Raw genomic sequence first — 23,919 nt, 5'->3', positions numbered from 1 at the left:
ATATTTTGTAACAAAAAGTAAAGTAGTTGCAAAAATTCGTAGTATTTTGTAACAAAATAGTTTTTTGTTTCAAAAAATCCAAATGTTTTGTAACAAAATATCTTTTTATCTGAAAAACTCAAATTGTTTTGTAACAAAAAATTAATTTGTCACCAAATTTAACATTGTTTGTAACAAGTTTTTTTTTGTGTCACAAAATATATGTATAATTTATAATTTTTTTTCAAAATGTTAAAAATTTTAAGAATTAAAAAAATTGTCTATATATTTTTTAAAATAATTTTATTTTATTTCAGAAATTAAAAAAATTGTTTATATAATTCTTTTAAAATATATTTTATATATTATTTTTTACATATTCATTAATTTTTAAATGATGTAAATATTAATTGATATGCTTTTAGAAAATTAGTATATAATTTTTAATAATCAGAATTTTAAGATAACTTAAAACTAATTTGTGAAATTTAAATTTTTTTTATTAATTTATAAATATAAATAACAATAATTAAAAATATTCCAAAAATAATTTAAAAAACTAAATGCACTGTCAAAACCCAAGGACTAATAGCTAGTGAATGTAAAACGGTAAAAAAACCCTAAGGTTTCCCCATTCCCCCACCTCACTCGAAGCCTCACACTCAGTCACTCTCAACCATCGCGCCATCTACAAACCCTATCTACGAGGGAAAATGGAGCTGCTGCTGGAGGAAGAGTCACCGGCGTAGCCCCTGGGAGACGTCTCCGACAGCGTCGTGGTCCTCTAGTCGCTCCTCGAATCTGCGTCGTCTGCGCCACTGCTCACCTCTGTCTGTGTCGTCCTGGCCGTCTTGGCTCCGCTGCCTTCCGCCTTCTCTGCCTCTGCGTCGTGCCTCTTCTGCCACTGCTCACCTCCGTTTCTGTGGTCGTCTTGTTGGGTGAGTCCTCTGCTGGCTGTGCTCTGTTCGTGCCGAAGCTCTGCTCGTGCGGTCACCTCTCCTCGCCAGTGGCCTGCGTCTTCGACGGTGGAACGGCCCCAACCCGTCGCTGAGTGCTGAGTTTGGTTCTGCTTCTGACATTCTGCAGTGTAGAGGTGAGTTTATTTTCTAATATGTAGTTATTCTATATTAATTTTGTGGACTTCATTCTTGCTGTTTTATTGTAGGTTTAGAAGAGAAAAATTGATGCTAATTCCTAACTGTATCTGTATGTAAAACTAACTGATTCAATATGTTGTTCTGTTTGTTCTTTTTCCTTTCTTGAGGCTTGTATACTAAAGTTGGGAAAACTGAGTTAGATAATAAAGTAGAAGAAATTTTTATTAGCACTAAAAAGTTTGTCTCCTAGCTTGATAGTGAAATGACGAAGATTTAATAAAAGGGTCTTCTTCTGGTGTTGTGTAGCAGTCTTTAATTTCTTCTGGTTCACCCGTGGTTCATTGAAAAGTATAATATATTTTGAATCATGTCCAACTTTTATTGATGTGGTTTTCTTTGTGTAATTGTATATTAAATGATGTAGATATTTTATTATTTCATTTCTTTAATTTTATCTCTGTTAACTTCATTGTAGATTGCGTAACATAATGGCTACACGGAGATTGACAAGGGCTGCTGCATCTACTTATACACCACGAGCACCTACCCCAGCCCCGGTAGCCCATTCCCAGGCCCCAGCCCCAGCCCCGGCAGCCCCTGCCCCAGCCCCGGCAGCCCCTGCAGCCCCTCCCCCAGCCCCTGCCCCAGCCCCGGCAGACCGTACTTCAGCACCACCCACTGCCCCTATTGATAGGCGTATTGGTAAAAGGGGACCTTCGTGTGGGATTGCAACAGATAGGGTTATCAAAACAAAGACAAATGGAAAATTGGAATTGCCGATCTCTTTGGAGAACTTAGCTCCTAATGGCATCCATGCTGATCTGTTTGCATCTGAAGTGGGTATTGTTACAAGACAAAATCCTCCTTTGGATGTAGAGAAATGGAGCCAAGTTGGAGATGAAGTCAAGCAAAAAATGCGACCTTGTTTTGGTAATACATATTTATATTTTCTGCTATTATGTATATTATAGGGTTTATTTCTGCTAACTAAATTTGACAAATCATATGTAGGAAAAGTTTGATATAGCAGATACGGAAGTAATGCGCAAAATGATTTTAGCTAAGGGTAACATATGTTATCGAAGTTGGCACTCAAGATTGCGTGAGCACTATGAGTTGTATCAAACTAATGAGGAGCGCCTTCAAAATCCACCAAACAATGTTCTACCGGAGACATGGGAAAATTTGGTGTCCTACTTTGAAAGTCCTTCTTTTCAGGTTTGAAATTTTCATTGTGACAACCATTGAGGTGTTCTTAAGTTGTTTTGCTATTTTAGGTCAATGCAAATACTTATACCTTACCTCCTTTTGTCTTTTGTGAGTTTGGTCTTCTATAGGAAAAAAGTTTAAGAAACAAAGATAATAGAAAGCATCATGTTATACCACATATTGTTGGTCGAAGGACATTTCAAGTTGTTAGACGTGATCGGGTAAATAGTCTTAAAGTTTTAATTTGGTCTTATATTTTTTGCTATGTCACGTTTGCACTTAACTACATGTTATATTTTAAACTTCCAAAAAATTTGCAGCGCCATCCTAGAACCGGTGTCGAGCCTGACATTCAAGAATTATGGCAAATTACTCATCAAAAGACTAATGGAGAATGGGTCAATGAAAAAGCTAAACAAATTGATGTAACATTACTAACCTTTTCCTTTTTCTATTGCATGGAAGTTAAATTTTATCTTCATTTTCAAATCACAAATTGGATTGTGTAGGATGATATTAGCTGTATGGTGGATGAATCCTATGATTTGGAAAATCCTCTCACTCCAAATGAAGCTTTTCTACTTGTGAGAGGTGAGAAAAGTGGTGCAAGTTATGGCATAAAGGCTCCAAAGTCTAAGTTAAGGATTCAAGTACAACTTCAAGAGGCAATGCAAGACCATGAGGAGCTAACAAAGGAAATAGATGTGCTCAAAGAAAAACTTGAAGAGCAACGAACACGGCAAGAGGAAGAATTAGCTCAAATGAAAGCTCAATTGGAAGCTCAACAAGCTGTTGTGAACTCTCTCATAGCGCGCTTTGACAATGAAACAAACTAGACCCTAAAGGTACTCCTAAAATTGCTTATGGTTTTAATACATTTTCGTAGATGATTCCCATTTTATATTAGTATACTTTAATTTGTATATGGATCTATTTATCACATTTAACTTGTGTCATGGTTGAAAAATGACAAATGTCCTATTATTTGGTTTGATAAATTTGGTTGGGTATTGGCTGAGACATAAGTTGTGAATTAGTTGTGTTTGTTGGAACCGTAGACGGTGAAAATATCCAAGTTTTAGGAGAGGTTCTGCCGAAATTTTTCTAAACATTTTGGATAAAACTTAGTGGAAAAATTATAATTAGTGTTATATCTTGTTTATAACTTTTTTGTTTCGGTTTTTCTTATTTACAGGAGTGTTGAAATGGTGACCATATGCTACCTTGAGGGCTCAAGAATGTTTTGATGCATAGAGACACTAATCTATGTTAGAACTTTTATGTTTTGGTTGAACTAATCAATGTACTCACTAATGTTATTTTGTTTCAAAATAATTTTAGCTAAAAAGATCTTGTTTGACTTATGTATGTTTTGGCATATTATATACATGTAAACTTGCTTATTAAAATCGTTAATATATTAGTTAATTTAAAAAATAATTTAGTAAATTATGCATGTAATTTGTAATAAAAAAAAGTTGTTACAAAATAATTAATTTGCTTTTGTAACTAAAGAAAAAAAATGTTACAAAATCATGTTACATTTTGTAACAAAATTTTTTGATAGGAAAAAAATAGACTGTCACGAAAAATACCTTCAAGATCAAAATTTGTTACCACTTTTGTAACGGCTTTTGGTTTTTTGTATCAGAAAAAGTTGTTACAAAATATCGTATTGAATTGTAATAGTTCCATTTTTTGTTACAAAATTTTTTGTAACGGGACTTACTGCAATGGCCCTTTTTTTGTTACAAATACGCCTTTTTCTTGTAGTGCTAATATAGGCTTAGGATGTGAATTTGCATGAGAATGAGAGTTCAATTAAGCTCATGTCTCTTCTTATAGTGGGGTTTACAACTGCAATCTTGAATAGTTTTGGCATCTCATTCTCCTTTGAATCAGAGGGATGTCAGTGTCATTCGGAATTAGAATCCGGATCATATTATGAATTCTCTGATTTTTGTACTTCAATTTAATCCTTGAACACAGTAAATTTCCTTTGATTCTCTTTTCTTTGGTGCTTTGCACCTTGAGCCTAGCCGTGACTTTAAATATTTTGTCTCAAGCTTTATTTGACACAGAAATACCACAAGCACTTAACTGGGAAACTCTTTCGAAGTTCTGATTTTTCTTTCAGCTACTCCCAGACAGTGGTACTCAAAGCCTTTGGCATACTCTGCTAATTGTAATTGATCTCGACTCTAAATGTTTTGTCTCAAGGATTACTTGACACAAGAACACCACAAGCATATGACTAGGGAAACAACTTTTTGAGCTTTTAATCATGTCTGACCTCCCTAGTCATTGATGCTCAGAGCCTTGGACCTTGCTTTTATATCCCTTTTTTTTTTGCTGTTTCTTTTGCTTCAAGGATCAACTTTTACAAATTTCAGAAAATTCATAATAGTTCTCTAAATTCTTTTTCCTTATACATCAACATTCTTTGATTCAAATTTAAATATGCACTGTTCATGTCATGCATTCAGAGTCACAAAAAATACCACCACATTTGAATAAATGAGACTACTCTAAAAAAATTAAACTCAATTTCTCATGCACTACATCACTTCTTTTTCTTTTTGATTTCAAGCTCAGTGGGTAATACATGAGACACATTTCAACATTAAAGCAAATAATAGAAAGTTTCAAAATAGTAGAACTAAACTAGAACCTAGGAATTTATCTAATAAAGGATCATGCAATAAACAAGATAAAATAGCAGAAAACTGGAACATAACATAGTAAGAGCGGGAAGGAATATAGAATAAAAGGAATTCAACCACCTCAGTTATCCTAGTGGTCATTTTATTCTTCCGGCTGTGCTCCTCCGTGAAGATGATTTGCCTCCCTTTGGTGTCATAAAATTAAATCGAAAAACCATCAGCAAAGTGACAACACCAAACTTGAAGGTTTGCTTGTCCTCAAGCAAAGAAGAACTGAAAACAGAGAGGGACATATAATGACATAAAGAAAATAGTATGATGAAAGAAGAATAAAAGGATAAAAGAACAATAGAGAATTAGGTGGATGACTTGAAATCAGGCGTTGAGGTGGTTTAATTGGGCGTCTCATGCGACGCGTACGCGTAATGCACGTGTGGATCGCGGGAATTTCAAGCGACGCGTATGCGTCTGGGACGCGTACGCATGATGTTGGTTGTGCGAATGGCGCGAGGGCAGCCTCGCGCACACACAATGCTCTGTTCGCGTGGCCTGGGAACCAAAATTCTCATATGACGCGTACGCGTCAGGGACGTGTACGTGTGGATGGCCATTGTAGGAAAACGACGCACACGCGTCAGGGACGCGTACGCGTGGTTTGGCTTGTGCTCCCAGCATAGTTCCAGCCTCACACCATCATAACTCTCTGGCCATACACCTATTTACGCTGATTTGCAGAGTCACGCGTACGCGTGAGGGACGCGTACGCGTGAGGGACGCGTACGCGTGAGGGACGCGTACGTGTGGACTTGCTTGTGCGCAAGGCACGCCACCAGCACCACTCCTGCCAAACTCTCTCTTCGATTTTATTTTTCACGCACACACATATGACGCGTACGCGTCAGCGACGCTTGCGCGTCGTGTGTTTGCTTTTTTTTTTTGAAGTGTTCGGTTCCTGTTCTAAAATAGCTGCATGATCAGAAAAATAGTAAAAACTCAATAAAAATCAAATAAGTAAGAAAACTACTACTACGAAAAATAACTAAGGATACGAGATTATTGGATTACCTCCCGACAAGCGCTTCTTTAACGTCACTAGCTTGACGGTCAGTTCTGCTAATTCCGCAGATGAGCGGACTTTTGGCGATCAATCTCGCCTCCAAGATAGTGCTTCAACCTGTGGCCATTCACTCTAAATTTTCTGTAAGAATTTTCTTTCTGTATTTCCACATGACCATATGGTGAAGCTCTGGTAACTCCAAACGGTCCTGACCGCCGGGATTTCAGCTTCCCGGGAAAGAGTTTGAGCCTTGAATTATACAGAAGCACTCTCTGTCTTGGCTCAAATACTCTGATGGCAATCTTCTTGTCATACAATAACTTGGTTCTCTCCTTATAGAGCTTGGCATTCTCATAGGCTGAATATCTGAATTCATCAAGCTCATTCAACTGAAGCATTCGCTTAATTCCTGCAGCTTCTGAATCAAGATTCAGATACCAGATTGCCCAGTAAGCTTTATGCTCCAGCTCAACTGGCAAGTGACAGGCTTTGCCATAGACCAACTGATAAAGGGACATGCCAATGGGAGTCTTGTACGCTGTCTGGTATGCCCAGAGAGCACCATCAAGCTTCCTAGACCAGTCCTTCCTTGAAACACTGACGGTCTTCTCTAGAATCATCTTGAGTTCCCTGTTGGAAACTTCAACCTGTCAACTTGTCTGAGGGTGATAGGGGTTGCCACTTTATGACGGACTCCATATCTCTGCAGAAGAGAGTCCAGCTGTCTGTTACAAAAGTGACTTCCCCCATCACTAATGAGTGTCCTTGGGACACCAAACCGGCTAAAGATATATCTCTGAAGAAAGCTCGTTACCACCTTGGCGTCATTGGTGGGTAGAGCCACAGCTTCCACCCACTTGGACACATAGTCAACTGCCACTAGAATATAGTTGTTTGAATGTGAGGGAGGGAAAGGTCCCATGAAATCAATACCCCACACATCAAACAACTCAACCTCAAGAATCCCCTACTGTGGCATTTCATGGTTGGCAGGGAGATTCGTGGCTTTTTCACATCTGTCACAGTACTTCACAAATTTTCTTGAATCTCTGAAGAGAGTCGGCTAGTAAAACCCGCTCTGAAGGACCTTTGTAGTTGTCCTTTCACCACCAAAGTGGCCTCCATAATCAAAACCATGACAGTGTCAAAGAATCTGCTATGTTTCTTCATCTGGGACACATCTCCGGATGATACCATCTGAACACCTTTTAAAAAGGTATGATTCCTCCCAAATGTAGTACTTGGCATCAGTCAATAGCTTCTTTACTTGTTGCCTACTGTACTCCCTTTGGAATAAAATTCATGGCCTTATAATTTGCAATGTCTGCAAACCATGGAGCCTGCTGAATGAGGAATAATTGCTCATCCGAAAATGTCTCAGTCACAGCTGTGGGTGGTTGTACTCCTGCTTCAGGCTCAATCCTGGAGAGATGGTCAGCTACTTGATTTTCTGACCCTTTCCTGTCTTTTATCTCAATATCAAACTTCTGAAGGAGCAACACCCATCTAATTAATCTTGGTTTAGAATTCTGCTTGGTTAGAAGGTACTTCAAAGCAGCATGGTCAGTATAAACAATGACCTTAGAGCCAAGTAAATAGGACCTAAACTTATCAACAGCATACACAACAGCTAATAATTTTTTTTCTGTAGTTGTGTAATTCTTTTGGGAATCATTTAACACACAACTGGCATAGTAAATGACATGTACAAGCTTACCATGACTCTGTCCTAAAACAGCTCCTATAGCAAAGTCACTGGCATCACACATCAATTCAAATGGTAAATCCCAGTCAGGGGGAGCTATAATGGGAGCAGAGGTAAGGTTTGGTTTCAGAGTTTCAAAAGCATGCAGACAATCAAAATCAAAGACAAAAGGAACATCAGCAACCAATAGGTTGCTTAATGGTTTAGCAATTTTAGAAAAATCCTTTATAAATCTTCTATAAAATCCTGCATGACCTAAGAAACTCCTGACTGCCTTAACATTAGCTGGTAGTGGTAATTTTTCAATTACCTCCACCTTTGCTCTATCAACCTCAATTCCCTTACTTGAAATCCGGTGTCCAAGAACAATACCTTCTGTAACCATAAAATGACATTTTTCCCAATTTAAAACAAGGTTTGATTCTTGACACCGTTTCAAGACAAGAGATAAATGCTTAAGGCAAGATTCAAAAGAATTACCAAAAATAGAAAAGTCATCCATAAATACCTCAATGAAATTTTCAACCATATCAGAAAAAATTGAAAGCATACACCTCTGAAAAGTTGCTGGAGCATTGCAAAGTCCAAATGGTATTCTTTTGTAGGCAAACACTCCAAAGGGGCATGTGAATGTTGTCTTCTCTTGATCTTGAGGGTCCACTGCAATTTGATTATATCCAGAATATCCATCTAGAAAATAATAAAAAGCATGACCAGCTAACCTCTCAAGCATCTGATCAATGAAAGGCAAGGGGAAGTGATCCTTTCTTGTAGCAGTGTTGAGCCTCTTGTAGTCTATACACATTCTCCAACCTGTGACTGTTCTTGTAGGAATAAGCTCATTCTGTTCATTCTTGATCACTATCATCCCTCCTTTCTTGGGGACTACCTGCACAGGACTTACCCAAGGACTGTCAGAAATAGGATAAATAATACCTACTTCCCATAATTTTATTACCTCTTTTTGGACCACCTCTTTCATGGTTGGGTTGAGTCTCCTTTGTGGTTGCACAACTGGTTTAGCATCATCTTCAAGGAGGATCTTGTGTATACACTTGGTTGGACTTACCCCTTTAAGTCACTAATGGTCCACCCAAGAGCTGTTTTATGGCTCCTGAGCACTGAAATAAGCGCCTTTTCCTCTTCAGGCTTCAGGGAAGAGCTAATAATCACTGGATATGAATCCTTTTCACCCAAGAACACATATTTCAGAGAATGAGGTAAAGGTTTGAGCTCAAGCTTGGGGGCTTCCTCCTCTGCTTCAGGCGTGTGAACCACAGCCTTCTGGGATGGTGAATCATCAACTTCAACTAATTCATACTCATCAACTAATTCATACTCCAGCACCTCAGCTTCCAGTACCTCTTGAACAAGTGGTTCAATAACATCTATTTTCACACACCCTTCAGAATCATTAGGGTGCTTAAGATCTTCAAAAACATTAAGGATCACCTATTCTTCATTGACCTTCAGGGTTAATTCACCCTTTTGCACATCAATCAGAGCTCTACCTGTAGCTAAAAAGGGTCTACCAAGTATAATAGAGGATTTTACCTCCTTTTCCATGTCTAATATAACAAAATCAACAGGAAAAATAAATGGTCATACTTTAACAAGTAAATCCTCAACAACTCCCACAGGTAATTTAATAGAAAGATCAGCAAGTTGAAGAGAAATATGAGTGGGTTTTACCTCCTCAATTTGAAGCTTTTTCATCACTGAAAGTGGCATGAGATTGATGTTAGCTCCAAGATCATATAAAGCTCTCTGAATGGTGACATCTCCAATGGTGCAAGGAATGACAAAGCTCCCTGGGTCTGGCATTTTTTCAAGAAGGTTGTGTTGAATAATGGCACTACATTCCTTGGTTAACACCACTGTTTCTTGTTCTTTCCAATTCTTCTTGTGGGTCAACAATTCTTTCATAAATTTAGCATAGAGTGGCATTTGCTCAAGAGCCTCTGCAAAAGGAATGTTGATCTGTAGCTTCTTGAAGACATCTAAAAATTTAGAGAATTATTTTTCCTTGGAAGCCTTTTGAAGCCTCTGAGAATATGGCAGTTTTGGCTTGTATTCAGAAGCCTTTGACAATGTAGGATAAGTGTCAAGAGAGTCAGGGAACGGGTTGTCTGCACGCTTTGGAGGGGCGTGCTCTACTTCTTCCTTCTTCTCCTCTGGAGCTTTCTTTTCAACTAGCTCTTCATTGGTCCTTGTCTCAGAGCCAGCTATTTTACCACTTCTCAATTGAATAACCTTGCAATCTTCTCTTGGGTTCACCACTGTATCACCTGAAAATGTACTTGCAGACCTCTCAGGTATTTGCTTGCTCAGTTGGCCCATTTGCACCTCTAAGTTTCTAATGGAGGCTCTGGTTTCCTGCATAAAACTCCTCATCATCTCCCAATTAGAATCTTCTTGGGATTTAGAGTTTGCCTGCTGAGGTGGTTGTTGCTGCTGAGACTGAAATTGGCGGTTATTGTAATTGTTCTATTGGAAGCCACTCTGAGAATTATTGTTGAAATTTTGAAGTTTCTGAGGTTGGTCCCTCCACCCAAAATTTGGGTGATTTCTCCACCCTTGATTGTATGTCTTAGAATATGGGTCATTATTGGAATTTCTAGGACCACTCCTCATGTAATTGACCTGTTCGGAAGATGATTGAGTATAATCATAATTATCATTTTGCACAAAATTACCTATCATGTCATAAGAGACCTCTTGAGGTGAGTTTTGGGTGTTGATAGCTGAGACTTGCATGCCATCCATCTGTTGAGTAAGTAGACTTATTTGCTGAGACATAAGCTTATTCTGAGCAAGAAGAGCATTAAGAGCTTCTACTTCCATAACACCCTTCTTCTGAGGAGTCTCAGAGTTCACAGGATTCCTGTTAGATGAGTATAAATATTGGTTGCTAGCAACCAATTCAATCAGCTCAATAGTCTCCTCCGGTGTCTTCTTCTTGTGCAATGAACCACCTGCAGAATTATCTAAGCACATCTTGGACATTTCACCCAAGCCTTCATAAAAGATATCTAGTTGGGTCCATTTGGAGAACATGTCCAGAGGGCATTGCCTAGTCAGTAGCTTGTACCTCTCCCAAGCTTCATAAAGAGTTTCACCATCCTTCTGCCTGAAGGTCTGAACCTCCACCCTAAGCTTAGTAAGCTTCTTTGGTGGGAAAAATTTAGTAAGAAACTCAGTAACGACCTTGTCCCAAGTATCCAAGCTCTCCTTGGGTTATGAATCTAGCCAGAGCTTTGCTCCATCCCTCAGAGCAAACGGGAAGAGCATGAGTTTGTACACCTCTGGGTTCACTCCATTTGTCTTCACAGTATCACAAATCTGCAGAAAGTTAGAAATAAATTGATTTGGGTCTTCGTGGGGAAGACCATGATACTGGCAGTTTTGTTACACTAGGGTGACCAATTGTGGCGTCAACTCAAAGTTGTTCGTAGCTATAGGAGGTACCACAATGTTTTTTCCATAAAGATCTGCAGTAGGAGTAGAGTAAGAGCCATATCTCCTTTGTTGATCATCCCCATTCGGATTTACCACATTGGCATTAACAGCATTATTAGGATCCATTGTGGATTCTGCAGCCTTGTAAAGTCTTGCTTGTTGCAAACGCCGCCTGAAAGTCTTTTCAGGTTCAGGATCAAAGTCTAAAAGAGGTTCCTTATCTCTGTTCCTACGCATAAACAGACAGAAAACAAGAAAAGATGGGATTCTCTATGTCAGAGTGTAGAGAACTCCTAGTGAGGTAACCTGTGTAAAATAATAAAATAGAATACTAAATAAATAAAACAGAAAAAATTTCGAAAATGATAATTGAAATTAGACAAAAAATTTTCAAAAATTAACAGGGAAAATAAATGAGAAAATTAAAATAAAATTAACTAGGTGACACCAAACCTAATTTCAGAAATTAAGGAAAAATATTAGTGCTATTTATTTATTAAAAAAAAATTTCGAAAATACTAAGCAAAATTTAAATGAAATTAAAACTAAAATGCCTCATCTAAGCAATCAAACAACTGATAGTTGTTAATCACTATCAATCCCCAGCAATGGCGCCAAAAACTTAATGCGAAATTTAGAGTCCACAAACTAACCGGCAAGTGCACCAGGTCGTACCAAGTAATACCTCAGGTGAGTGAGGGTCGATCCCACGAGGATTGAGGGACTAAGCAACAATGGTTGACTAATTTACTTAGTTAGACAAGCAGAAAATAGTGTTTGGGAGTTCAAAAAGCATTAAACAGAAGACATGCAAATAAATAAGTTGGGAATAAAATATGGAGAAGGCAGTTAAGGCTTCAGATTTATCTATTTTCCAGATTGACTTTTTTTACTAACTATTTTAATCATGCAAAATTTAATTCATGGCAAACTATATGTGACTAGACCCTAATTCCTTAGACATTCCTAGTCTCCTCTAACTTTCATCAATCACCAATATCTTGGTCAATTAATTCCAATTAGCGGGTGAAGTTCAATTCTAGTTTATGTGCCACAGAAACTCTAATTACCCAAATATAAAAAGATTATATGTCACGTATCCCGTTAAGTCCAGATAATTAGAATTTAGAAGAAATTATTTTCAAGCTGTTGTTCAAGTAAAGAGCTTTTCCAAGTTATACAAGAACTCAATTAGAAAGAGGATCATACTTCCGTTCCACCCAAATTCATAAGATAAAGAACGAAAACAATTCTTGAAATATAAATCAGTACATGAATTAAAATAGAAAAATAATAGTATCAATCCATACAATAGACAGAGCTCTTAACCTTAACAATGGAGATTTAGTTGCTCATGGTTCAGAGAGAAAATAAGGATTGTAAATTGGACTGAGGTGGAATGAAAAGTTAACTAATTGGAATCCCCCAAAAGAGAAGTTTCTTTTTTTCTTTTATATCTGATCCTAATTAATTTAAAATCTATTTTCTAAAACAAAAATAATATCTTTTCCTATTAAAAATTAAAGTTTAAATCAGAATTAATAGGAATCAGCGTTTTCTACACGTGACGCACGTCACGCGTACGCGTCAGTCACGCGGACTGACGCGTACACGTCGATAGTCTTCTTCGCGTGTCACGCGTACGCGTCAGGTACGCACACGCGTCGCTGAGCAAATCTCCAAATCACGCGCACGCGTCAGGTACGCGCACGCGTCGCTCCTTGCTGTCATCTCCTTTAATTCTTGTGCTGATTCCATTTGTGCAAGCTTCCTCTCCATCCTCTAAGTCATTCCTGGCCTATATAGCCTTCTTCTCTTTTTTTGCGGAAGCTCCATCAAATCCAACCAAATGCTACCTAAAATAAACAAAATTGCACAAGACTTAAAGTAGCATCCATAGTGGCTAAAAGATAATTAATTCTTGATTAAACTCAACAAATTAAATACAAATTCACTAGGAAAAGATAGGAAAGATGCTCACGCATCAGCTCTCAGGTACCAACTTCACGTGAAGTCGACTGCACCTGAGTTTCCACCTTTTAATTAATAGATCTTTGATCTTTACACAATTTTGACTTTGAGATATTATACTTGTATCTAAATGTTGTTCATATTATTTTTATTTCATCCTTATGATATTCTTGAGTTCTTTACTTATTAAAATAAGGATACTATTCCAGGATTTTTTGTAGTCCATATTTGAATTACTGCTTTTATTCTTTTGTATGTAGGAATTATACCATGAATTAAATACTTATGGCCATTTTGAACAAGATTATCAACCAAAGATTAAGAAAATAGAGTCCTTAAATGTTCCTTTAAAAGGTTAGAAAATTTATTAAAAGCTTTTTCTTGTAATGTCTAATGGTATTTGTTATTCCAATGATGATCAATTTTGATCTTCAGTCCTATGTACATAGAATATGCAAGACCCTTACAAAGAAAAGTATGCAAAAATAATCAATGATTGACATTTCTACTTTTTTTTATAATTTCGGTAAGGATATCGAAAGCATCAAAATTTAAAGTTCTTCTTATATGTTATTCACTTTTGAATGGCACATGTTCATTTCTCTATATAAATATACCATTTCTACATTTTTATAATTTATATTCACTCTAGTGCACATATTGAAGCGTTAGAGGTGGAGTTGTGTGTTGATAGATGAAGCCTCATGCTTTGAAGGATATTGAAGGACAAAAGTAGCTTTAGTTGGAGAAATCTTGTAGCTGTTATACTATTGATATCTTATATTTATTCATAACAACCTGGAGTTTCTATATTGTGGTAGATTATTAACTAGAGAACATGCTTGAAATTTTTTGAAGAACTCAAGATATCAGCTGAAGCTATGTGATGTTGACACTAAGCATAGAACTAGAGGAATAAAGGAAATAAAGGTAACAATTCTCTTAAGTATATAATGTTAAATATTTTTATATTAAAAAAGTTAAATTTATAAAAAAAATTGCTTTTTTTTTTTCGAGAAAATGCTTCATTAATTATTCCCAAAACTTAAGGTAAGTTTATTACTAATATTATTTCAAGTAGATTGCCACATCACTGCCTCATTGTCAAAAAAGGGAAGAAAGTCATGTGTTTGCTATTCACCGATGCATGAGGGCCTTGTTTGAGATAACTCCCAACACACGCCGCACTCCATCAACCTCACTCCTAGAAATTTGGTCAAAATACCCCTCAAACATACAACAACAGATACACCAAGCTCTCGCAATGTTCTCCATCAAGGTCATTAGAGTAATTCCTACTTTTTAAACTTAGACTCATAAATTGGTCAATCTAAAGTTTCGCCAAACCAAAGCACTATATTAACGGTCATAACAACTCATAATTTCTCTCTAACTCTCATTCTCTCACTTACAATCATGGCTATTACGCCAATGAATTCAAACCTCCTCTACAAGATTATTATTGTTATTTCCTTCCTTGCACTCACAACTTGCCCGGTTGCCTCGGCTGAAGAATGCACCTCGAACCACCAAGGAGCATGTCATAACCGGAGCGAGGCGCTCAAGTATAAGATAATAGCAATATTTGCAATTCTGGTGACAAGCATGATCGGCGTAACGCTGCCGACGCTCTCACGCGTTGTGCCGGCAATTCACCCAGACCGTGATCTTTTTGTGTTAGTGAAGGCCTTTGCCTCCGGTGTCATCCTCGCCACGGGTTACATGCACGTATTGCCGGACTCATTCAATGACCTCATGTCGGACTGCTTGCCGAAAAATCCGTGGCACAAATTCCCATTTACTACATTCATCGCCATGTTTTCTGCTATTTTCACCCTCATGGTGGACTCTTTCTCCATCAGTTTCTTTAAAAAGAGAATCGCTGCTTCTTCTTCTTCTTCTTCTTCTTCTTCTACTACTACTACTACTACTACTACTGATATTTCCGAGAACATTGAAGTTGATGGTGGTTGCCGCAAAGTGAATAAAGAATTGGAATCGCTTAGCCACAGTCACACTCACGGTCATGAGATTGAACATGGAAATGGAAACATGAAAGTTGTGAGTGCGGAACAGTTGCTACGCTATCGTGTTATCGCTCAGGTTAGTTATCTTAGTTGGTAAACTACCAAAATAGTAGTAGAAAGCTTATACCATTAACAAAAAAAAGAACCGCGATAAATATGAATGATAAATAAGTTTTCGAAAAAATTATAAACGTGATAACAATAATAAAACAATATCATATTTTGTTTATAAGTGATAAATAATATGTTTTGTTATTTTATCGTGTTTTTATTATATGCATGTAGCACTACTAATCTTCGTTTTATTATTGTTGTTGGTGGTGAATTTTGAGCTTGTGGGTTATGTTTATTATTTATTGTTTGGTGTCTGAATTGTGAGATGTAATTGTGTGTATATAAAACGTATGCAGGTGTTGGAGCTAGGAATTGTGGTGCACTCAGTGGTGATTGGTTTGTCATTGGGAGCTTCAGATAATCCATGCACAATTAGGCCTCTCATTGCAGCACTTTGCTTCCATCAACTCTTTGAGGGAATGGGCTTAGGAGGCTGCATACTTCAGGTTTAATTTATTGATCACTGATATATATCTTTATTATATTTTCTTATATTAAAAAAACAAATAAATACACCAAAAAAGTATTAACACACAATTTGGTTCATGACGAAGGATTTCACCTCTAGTGATACAATATTAAAAAGAAAAAGTTCAAAATAATACTAGTTAATTTTATTAAAACCAATTTTTCGTAACTACTAATTATGAACTAATGAAACAGTGGATAAATAAATATTAGAAAAGTTAGTTTCTAGTCTTTTTTCTAGAATAATAATAATAATTACTCATTTTTTTTAAATAATTTTCTATTTTAAATATATACATAAGCTAAGAAAATAATTAAAGAATTTTAAAGTTACGAAAAATTGAACCTATTTAACAAAATTATATTAATATTTTTTACTACCAATATTTTTTTTAATAACTTAGTTCAATCATGTCTTTTTGTAAATGTATAATTAAAAGAAAATATTAAACATTGTCACCAATGTTTGTTTAGTTTGTTAAGATAATATCTTTTTTTTTTGTGTCTCTATTTTCATTTATAGTATTTTTGAGTTTTACAATTTTAAAAGTGAAAAATTAAGAATAATGAAAACAAAATTTCTTAATGGTTACATATTTTGTTTTCACAGTTCTCTAAATTAAATATAAAACACTAAAAATAATTTAATTAGTATGTTAAAAGTGATGAAATATATTGATGCTTATATTTGAATGGTTTAATCCTAGTAATTTAACAGTCGAGTAATACTGTTATTGGTTTTTATGGTATCTAAAGAATAAAGAATGATAAAGGAAAAAAATATCTAGAAGTGTAATATTTACTAAGATAATAATTATAACAAGAGTGAACTACCATTTTAAATTCTGAAAATTTTTATTTTTTAACGAAATAACTTTTAAAATAATAAAATAACATTTTGATCCTCCAAAAATAACGTTAATTTGCAAAATATACTAATAAAAAAGCATACTAAAAAAAGACTCTAGAGGTCGAAATGTATGCTTAGAAAAAAGATATACCATCTTTTAAATTTAATAATATTATTTTAAGTAAATTCTGTTTGAAATTTTTTTGGTAAAAACATAAATACAAAAAAATACTCTATATATTGAATGTTAGGTAAGTTTGCTCTACAGACTACATACCTTTCTACATGTTATAATAAAAAAATATCAAATGTATGAGTTGTTTGCCCATTATAAAAAAATACTGCATTTTTATCAAATTGAGACTATTTTTTCAAGCTCAATTCTATTTCTTTCTTTTGAAAATTATTTTGTCAAATATTAAATTATTTGAGATCAGAATTATGATTTACTCACAAGTGATATTTAATTTTATGTGAAAAAGAAAATAACTAAAAATGATTTAATATACAAATAGATACCATCTAACGAATATATATTTCTTTTTCATTATCTTTTTTTGGTAACAGGCAGAGTATGGGATGAAGATAAAGTGCATTATGGTATTCTTTTTTTCCGTGACAACCCCATTTGGAATTGCATTGGGGATAGCTTTGTCAAAGGTGTACACTGACACAAGTCCAACCTCACTCATAGTTGAAGGTGTTTTGAATGCTGTGTCTGCAGGGCTTCTCAATTACATGGCATTGGTAGAGTTATTGGCCACTGATTTTATGGGTCCAAAGCTTCAAAGTAGAGTAAAGCTTCAAATTTATTCATATCTTTTTGTTTTGGTCGGAGCAGGAGGCATGTCAGTCATGGCAATATGGGCATAGAAAAAAAAATGAAGAAAGAAAGAATAGAGTAGGGTTTTTAGAGAGGGATTGTTTTTTACCTTTTTTTACCTTTTTTTTTTTCTCACATGCCTTCATGGGTTATTTATTCTCTCCCTCTTTCTCTCTCACTCTTCCCATTTATGTGTGTGTCATCTTAGATTATATAGTATCTACAATCAAATAGTTTATCTCAGCTTGTGATTTAGTCTAGAAAGGCCTAATAGATGTTAGCCAAATTGCATGCTTGAAGTTAGGACTTTACGTCAAGGTGTTTTGTTCACTTCTGGGTTGTCACCCAATTAAAGTATCATTGGTTTTTTTCAAATTTGATTTAAGGATAAAAATCATAGTAAATTTTATATAAAAATTATTTTTGTCAAATTTATAATAAGACTGTAACGACCCAACTTTTGACACGTCATGACTAATGCCAAACATTTAGGTGGTACTCGTATGGACCTAATTGGCTCTAGACTCAGAATGTCATTATCAAGTGTTATTATAAGCTTTTTTCACGAAGTTAATACATACAACAATATCACAGATAGATACAAGATAATAGAAGATATATATATATATATATATATATATATATATATATATATATATATATATATATATAAGATGAGTTTTGGAGATACATGACAAAGTTCAAAATAAGAAAGACAGTCCCAACCCTCACACGGGTCCCTTAAACTGGAACCGGTCTACTGAAAGGTCCTATCCCTCTAAAACACTACAAAAGCGAGAAAAAATAACATTACAGATCACCAAAAAGAGTAGAGGATCAGCTATGTCAAACTTTGGGATGGTCTCCGAACAACTCTCTGATAACTGGCCTAACCTCTTCAGGAATAGACTCCTCATTCAACTTTAAATCTACCTCCAACTACTCAACCCAAGTGGGTGAATCATCAGACATGGTGTCCCCAAGGGTCATCGGGCATAGGCTCAACCTGGAGTGCAGGAATAGGAAAATGCTAAGCAAGATCTGGATCAGCCTCATGTACGTACGGAAAATCCGGATATGGTACATTGTAGTGCGGTCCTACCAAATTGAGAGGATGGGAAAAAGGGAACTGGTCTCCAGCTGGATGTAGCTCGGATAAAGTAAACTCATATGGCATGTTGGGATCAAAGTGCGGGCTATGTACAGAAAATCGAAAACCACGGTCGCGCAAAGCGTAGATGCGGGTCCTAGGTGTGTCCTCATAGCTCAATACAAGTGGAATCTCAAAGAATATCACTACCGATCCCATTTGGAAAAGGGGAAAAGCAAGAAAAGAATGGTGAGAATCTAAAGTTTCCAACAGGGTAAAAAGGAGTCCTAAGGTCTTTGTCTCTAAGTTTTCGTCAAATGTAAAATCACAACATAGAAATAACAGAGTACAAATATATAGCGGACAAATAGAATCAGTCATAGATAGTTAGGAAATTGCAGTAAACAATCACAAAAAATTCACATGCGAAAACAAGATGATGCATGCTTGTTCTTAGTACAGGCCATGAGCTCATGCGTCGGTTATCTATCCGCAACCCGACGTTACCCGGGTGAACCCAGAATATGGTTTTTTCACTGAGTCAGTCAGGCATATTAGTATCATCACGGATGAACTCATGTCAGTCAGGATACCTCGGCATAACGGATTTATCCGTATTAGTTAGGCCGAATCATAATCATAATAATTTTTGCTAGCATATCTAATGTGCGTCACAATAAGAAACAAGCTATCAGTCAGGCGGGTGTTCCTACATTAGCAATCTTTGGTCAATATCTTGGGGCTTTTCTTATCCTCTGCGTTAATCTCTTAGGGACTTTTGCCCTCAGTTCTTTGTACATTATAAAATATTCTTATACTTAGTCTATTTTCTGCAAATTTGTCCTAATAGCGACTGATCTTCTATTTAATAATTAATATACTGAATGGACTCGAAATTGCACAAACTATATATTCACGTGTCCATGATGGATTGAAGTTTATGACAATATCATTTATGTATAGCTTCGATACCTGTCCTTACAATTTGCAAAATAGAGACTGTTATGTACAGTCCCCCGACTCAGCATCTATTAACTTTCTAAGGCACATATACGTCGTGAAAAGTTTGCATACGAGACCTTTACTTACATGAGGTGATTCTACAAACCCAAAGCTTTAATTTAAATCTAGTTTCAAGGCAATCCAATCAAAATTGAATTTTATAATAATTTTTGAAGTTTTGCCATTATTTTGAGAAAATTTAGAAAAAAGCAAACAACAGTGATTTTAATAAATTCATGAAAAATACCTTCTGATCAATTGTCCCTCAAAATTGGTGACATCAAATAAGATTCACCCAAATTTCAAACAAACAAAATTCTAGTTCAATACCATATTACACGAAAAAGTTATACATATGGGAATATAGCCTGTTTTAGAGAAAGCTGTTTTAAAAGGTCAATGAGCTAGTCACTTTCCCACCTGCATAATTAATTTGACAAACATGGCATTGGTCTAAAATTTAAACTGGATATTATAAGTATACAAAGATTTAAATTGCCATTGGTCACAACCTAATCACTTATCAAAATTAAAAGTTAAGTAAGTTGAAAGTTAATGCTTCTGCAGTAGGAGAATATAATTTTCTGCAAAAATCAACAATTTTCAAAAATTCATTCCTCTCAACCTACTTATTGATAAGCCATGAAATTTTTATGCGGCATCCAAGACACAACAAAGTTTCATAGAAAAATAATTTCATCCAAAATGGTGGTTTGGATTGCTTTCTATCCAAAATGGTGGTTTGGATTGCTCCCAGCATTTGATTCACCTTGCTGCCAGTTATGTAGAAATTCTGCATTAAGCAATTTTAAGAACTTCATATGTCAAATTATATATCTAAGATTAGAACTCTTCTAAACCCATAATTCTATCTTTTTTTTTATTAAACACAGTTGTTAGAATAACTAGTACAGTCCAAAAAACTCAGAATCAATAATTCACAATTTTACAAGTGCATATACATAATTGAACATTTACTTTTCTGCATCATATTAAAACAGAATTTTCATATGCACTTATCATCAATCAAACACATAATGAATCATCAATCCATACAAGCAAACACAGCAGCAAATGTAATATTCTATCTATCCTATCCCTTACTTGGTTGTACCAAAAACTGAGGTGCTTTGCTTCCAAGCTCACCTTCTCGGCTACAACACCTAATGCATTATCATTCAATTTTGTTCATCATCATCATCATGACCATGATCACAAGAAGGAAAAAGATGAAACACTCACCTTCTCTAGTTGCATGGTTCGGTGGTTCAGAGAAACTAGAAGAAATGGCCTTGTTTTTCACAAACTAGAAGAAAGAACAAAGGTTGGTTTGCATGGTGAAGTTAGGAATCGAATTGAAGAAAGAAGAAGGAAACGAAGCTAGCTTACCTAGTGAGAAATTTCAGGACAGCAAAAAATGATGGAGAAAGATGAGAACTACATTCTTCAAGCTTCTATGGAAGTTGAAGAATAGAAGAAGATTGCATGCTAACCGTTCTCTCCTCTTGGGTTGCTCTCGACCTTCTCTCTTTCTCTCTTCTTTTCATAATCAATTCTCTCTTCTAATTCTATCCTAAGTTAATTCAAATTATATATAAGAAATTAAGTAAGTGAAGTGAGAGATAGGTATAAGCAAGCATATGTTTTCGTGGCTCATGCATGAGGATAGAGCAACACATGTACTTAGCATTAATAACTAAGTACTTACTAGGCTAATTAACCATGTGATGTAACCATGGTTTGGGTGTGTTGTCCGTGGTGATTAAGAGAAGAAAAGAGTGGGTTTTTTTTTTCTTAATCATGGTTGAATTATGATTGGTTTGAGTGAGCTAATAGATCGGTTAACTTAAGATTTCATGCAAGGGTGGTTAAAAATTTAATTTGGCTTAACGCATAGCATATATAGGTATTTTGGCCCAAGAATAAAAATTGTGATCATGTACTAATTGATTGATGATACATCTGGAGTTGTTCCTCTTCTAATTCATCATTTAATGAATTAATGAGATGTGGCTAATTTGAAAAAAATTAACTATAGCGATAATTATCTAATTACCAAAATTCGTCATTGGAAAAACTAAAAAATTTTAATGCCACGAGTTACGATTCTAATATATTATCTACACTCTATATATATATAAACCTATGCGTATCGATAGACGTTGTCAAGAATAAGAAGTCACAAATTTCGTGAGGTAGGATTTTTACAAAGACAAACTTTAAATGTTTGAAGATGTTACCTTCTCTTCTTTCTGATTAAACAGTTACTCAAAAGAAAAGTGTAACCTAAAAATTCTCTTGGTCAAGATCCAACCAAGTTGAAAAAAACCAAAACTAAATAAAGTACACATCCATTAATAATAAGTGTTATAGTAACTTTGACTTAGTGTTTCCACCTAAATTTATGCCTCATAGTACATTCACTCTACCATAGAATGAATTTAGTTTATATTTGTCTCTATAGTTGAACATTATATATCATGGCATATTGAATATTCTGTGAGATATAATTTTAAATATATAAAAAGTCATGTCTAAAGGATTGCATTTGTCTATAAATTTGTAACTTGTTAAAGAGTTATATCCTTTTAAAAGAATGTTTCTCTTCGTGAATCTACATATATATAGTAATCTACATACTCAAGCGTATGTGTTTCTGAATACCATCCATAATTAGAATAACAAGAGTCTATCCAATTTTCAGATTTTTAATCTTCTCTATCTTAACACTTTTTCAATTTAGAAGAAAAAACATACACAATATCATCTTGTAAAGTATCATTGGTATAAGAATTTAGTGTGTGATTAAAAATTAAAATCAAGTAATCTTCATTACGTACATGCATTCATTAGAAAATTTGCCTGTGACTCATTTACACACCTCAATTTAGATTATTGGGGAAAATCAAGCCTAAAAAAAAATTGTATATCACGTCCATGAAGGTGCACTATTCTCTTTTCTAATATTCCTATTGCAGATTTGTTCTGCCATTCTCATCTTCCAAGACTCACTACAAAAAAGTTTAAAAATAGTGACCAATTTTAGCGATCAACAAAATTGGTCACTGATTTTGTGACAAATAAAACTTTTCTAGGATTTAAAAAAATCGGTTGCCAAATCAGTCGCTAAATTTCAATTAGCGACCGACTTAGTGACCACCCACTCTTGATTGCTAAATTAATTGCTAAAATAAAAATTAGTGACCAATTTAGCTACCGATGACAAAGCTAATCTAGACGGTCAGTAAAATCAGTTGATATTTTTTAACTTAGCGACTGAATTAGCAACCAAAATAAAAAAAAAAGCTTTTGGGTATGTTGGTGGCTAAGTCGGTCACTATTTTTAATTTAGCGACTGATTTTGTGACCAATAAAAAAGCAAGCTTAATAGTGGTTGGTCGCTAAATCGGTTGCTAAGTGTTAAGATAGCAACCAATTTAGCGACCAACTATAAAATGCTAGTTTTAAAACAGTCAGTCGCTAAATTGGTTGCTATTTTATAATTTAATGACCAAATTAGCGACCGACTTAAAAATAGGTGGATAAAATAGTTGGTCGCTAATTCGGTCGCTAAGGTAGCGGTCATTAAATCGGTAGCTAAGGGTTAATATAGCGACCGATTTTAGTGACCAACTATAATATCTTAGCATTAGAGTAGCTGGTTGTTAAATCAGTAGCAAAACCAACTAAAAAATAAAAGTTAAAAATTAAGTAGTTGCTAAATTGCTCACTATTTTAAAAAACTAGATTTCAAAATAAATTAAAAAAATCCATCACTTTTCAACCCTAATCCTAAGCTTTCTCTTCACACAGTGTCCCTCTCGCCTCATGATAAACTATAATTTGATGGTTTATTTTGTATTAAAATGAGTGGATTTTATCAACTTATCCTACATCTATTTATTGAAATAACATGGTTTTGTGAATTCCTCCTAAAATTGTGCTTAAGATTAAAAACATACTTTTTAAGCTCTTAATTTGCTAAATTTAATTTACTTTAATCCCATTCGATATCTTGATGTGCTTGTTAAGGCAAGGATGGATTGTAGAAGTGAAGAAAAAAGCATGCAAAAGTGGAGAATTCATGAAGAAATAGAGTTTGGAGCATTTCAGGGTCATGAGTACGCACGCCTCATGCGTACGCACGTTTTGGAAATTCGCAAATTCATGTGTACACATGTCTCATGCGTACGCACGATTGCCAGCACGTGAGTTCACTTAAGTGAACATATGGGTCACAATTTCATGTTTTCTTGGACCCAATCCAACTCATTTCTGAAGTATTTCAAGCCAAACTCAAGGAGGATGAAAGGAAGAGCAATTAGGATAGGTTTTGTTATGTTTTAGGTTAGATTTCTAGAAAGAGAAGTTCTCTCTTCTCTCTAGAATTTAGGGCTTTAGGTTT

General features: G+C 35.3%; 1 protein-coding gene and 1 non-coding gene across 2 annotated transcripts; both read left to right on the top strand.

Moving 5' to 3' along the window:
• The first annotated feature begins 10,762 nt into the window (after positions 1 to 10,762).
• Positions 10,763 to 10,869, top strand: LOC148562836 (small nucleolar RNA R71). Its single transcript, XR_015888317.1, has one exon. It is a non-coding gene; the product is annotated as a small nucleolar RNA R71 (small nucleolar RNA).
• Positions 10,870 to 14,488: 3,619 nt separating this feature from the next.
• On the top strand, positions 14,489 to 17,671 carry LOC107648407 (putative zinc transporter 8). The gene is made up of 3 exons (XM_016352285.3): positions 14,489 to 15,243; positions 15,578 to 15,727; positions 17,167 to 17,671. Exons 1-3 carry the CDS (start codon positions 14,557 to 14,559, stop codon positions 17,470 to 17,472), a joined length of 1,143 nt encoding a protein of 380 aa, XP_016207771.1. The 5' UTR covers positions 14,489 to 14,556; the 3' UTR covers positions 17,473 to 17,671.
• Positions 17,672 to 23,919: the final 6,248 nt, after the last annotated feature.

Source organism: Arachis ipaensis, chromosome B6 (assembly GCF_059453495.1).
Source record: "Arachis ipaensis isolate K30076 ecotype BB chromosome B6, ASM5945349v1, whole genome shotgun sequence".
Lineage (NCBI taxonomy): Eukaryota > Viridiplantae > Streptophyta > Magnoliopsida > Fabales > Fabaceae > Arachis > Arachis ipaensis.
The sequence above is the reverse complement of the archived record's forward strand: the minus strand, read 5'-3'. Positions and strand labels throughout refer to the sequence as shown.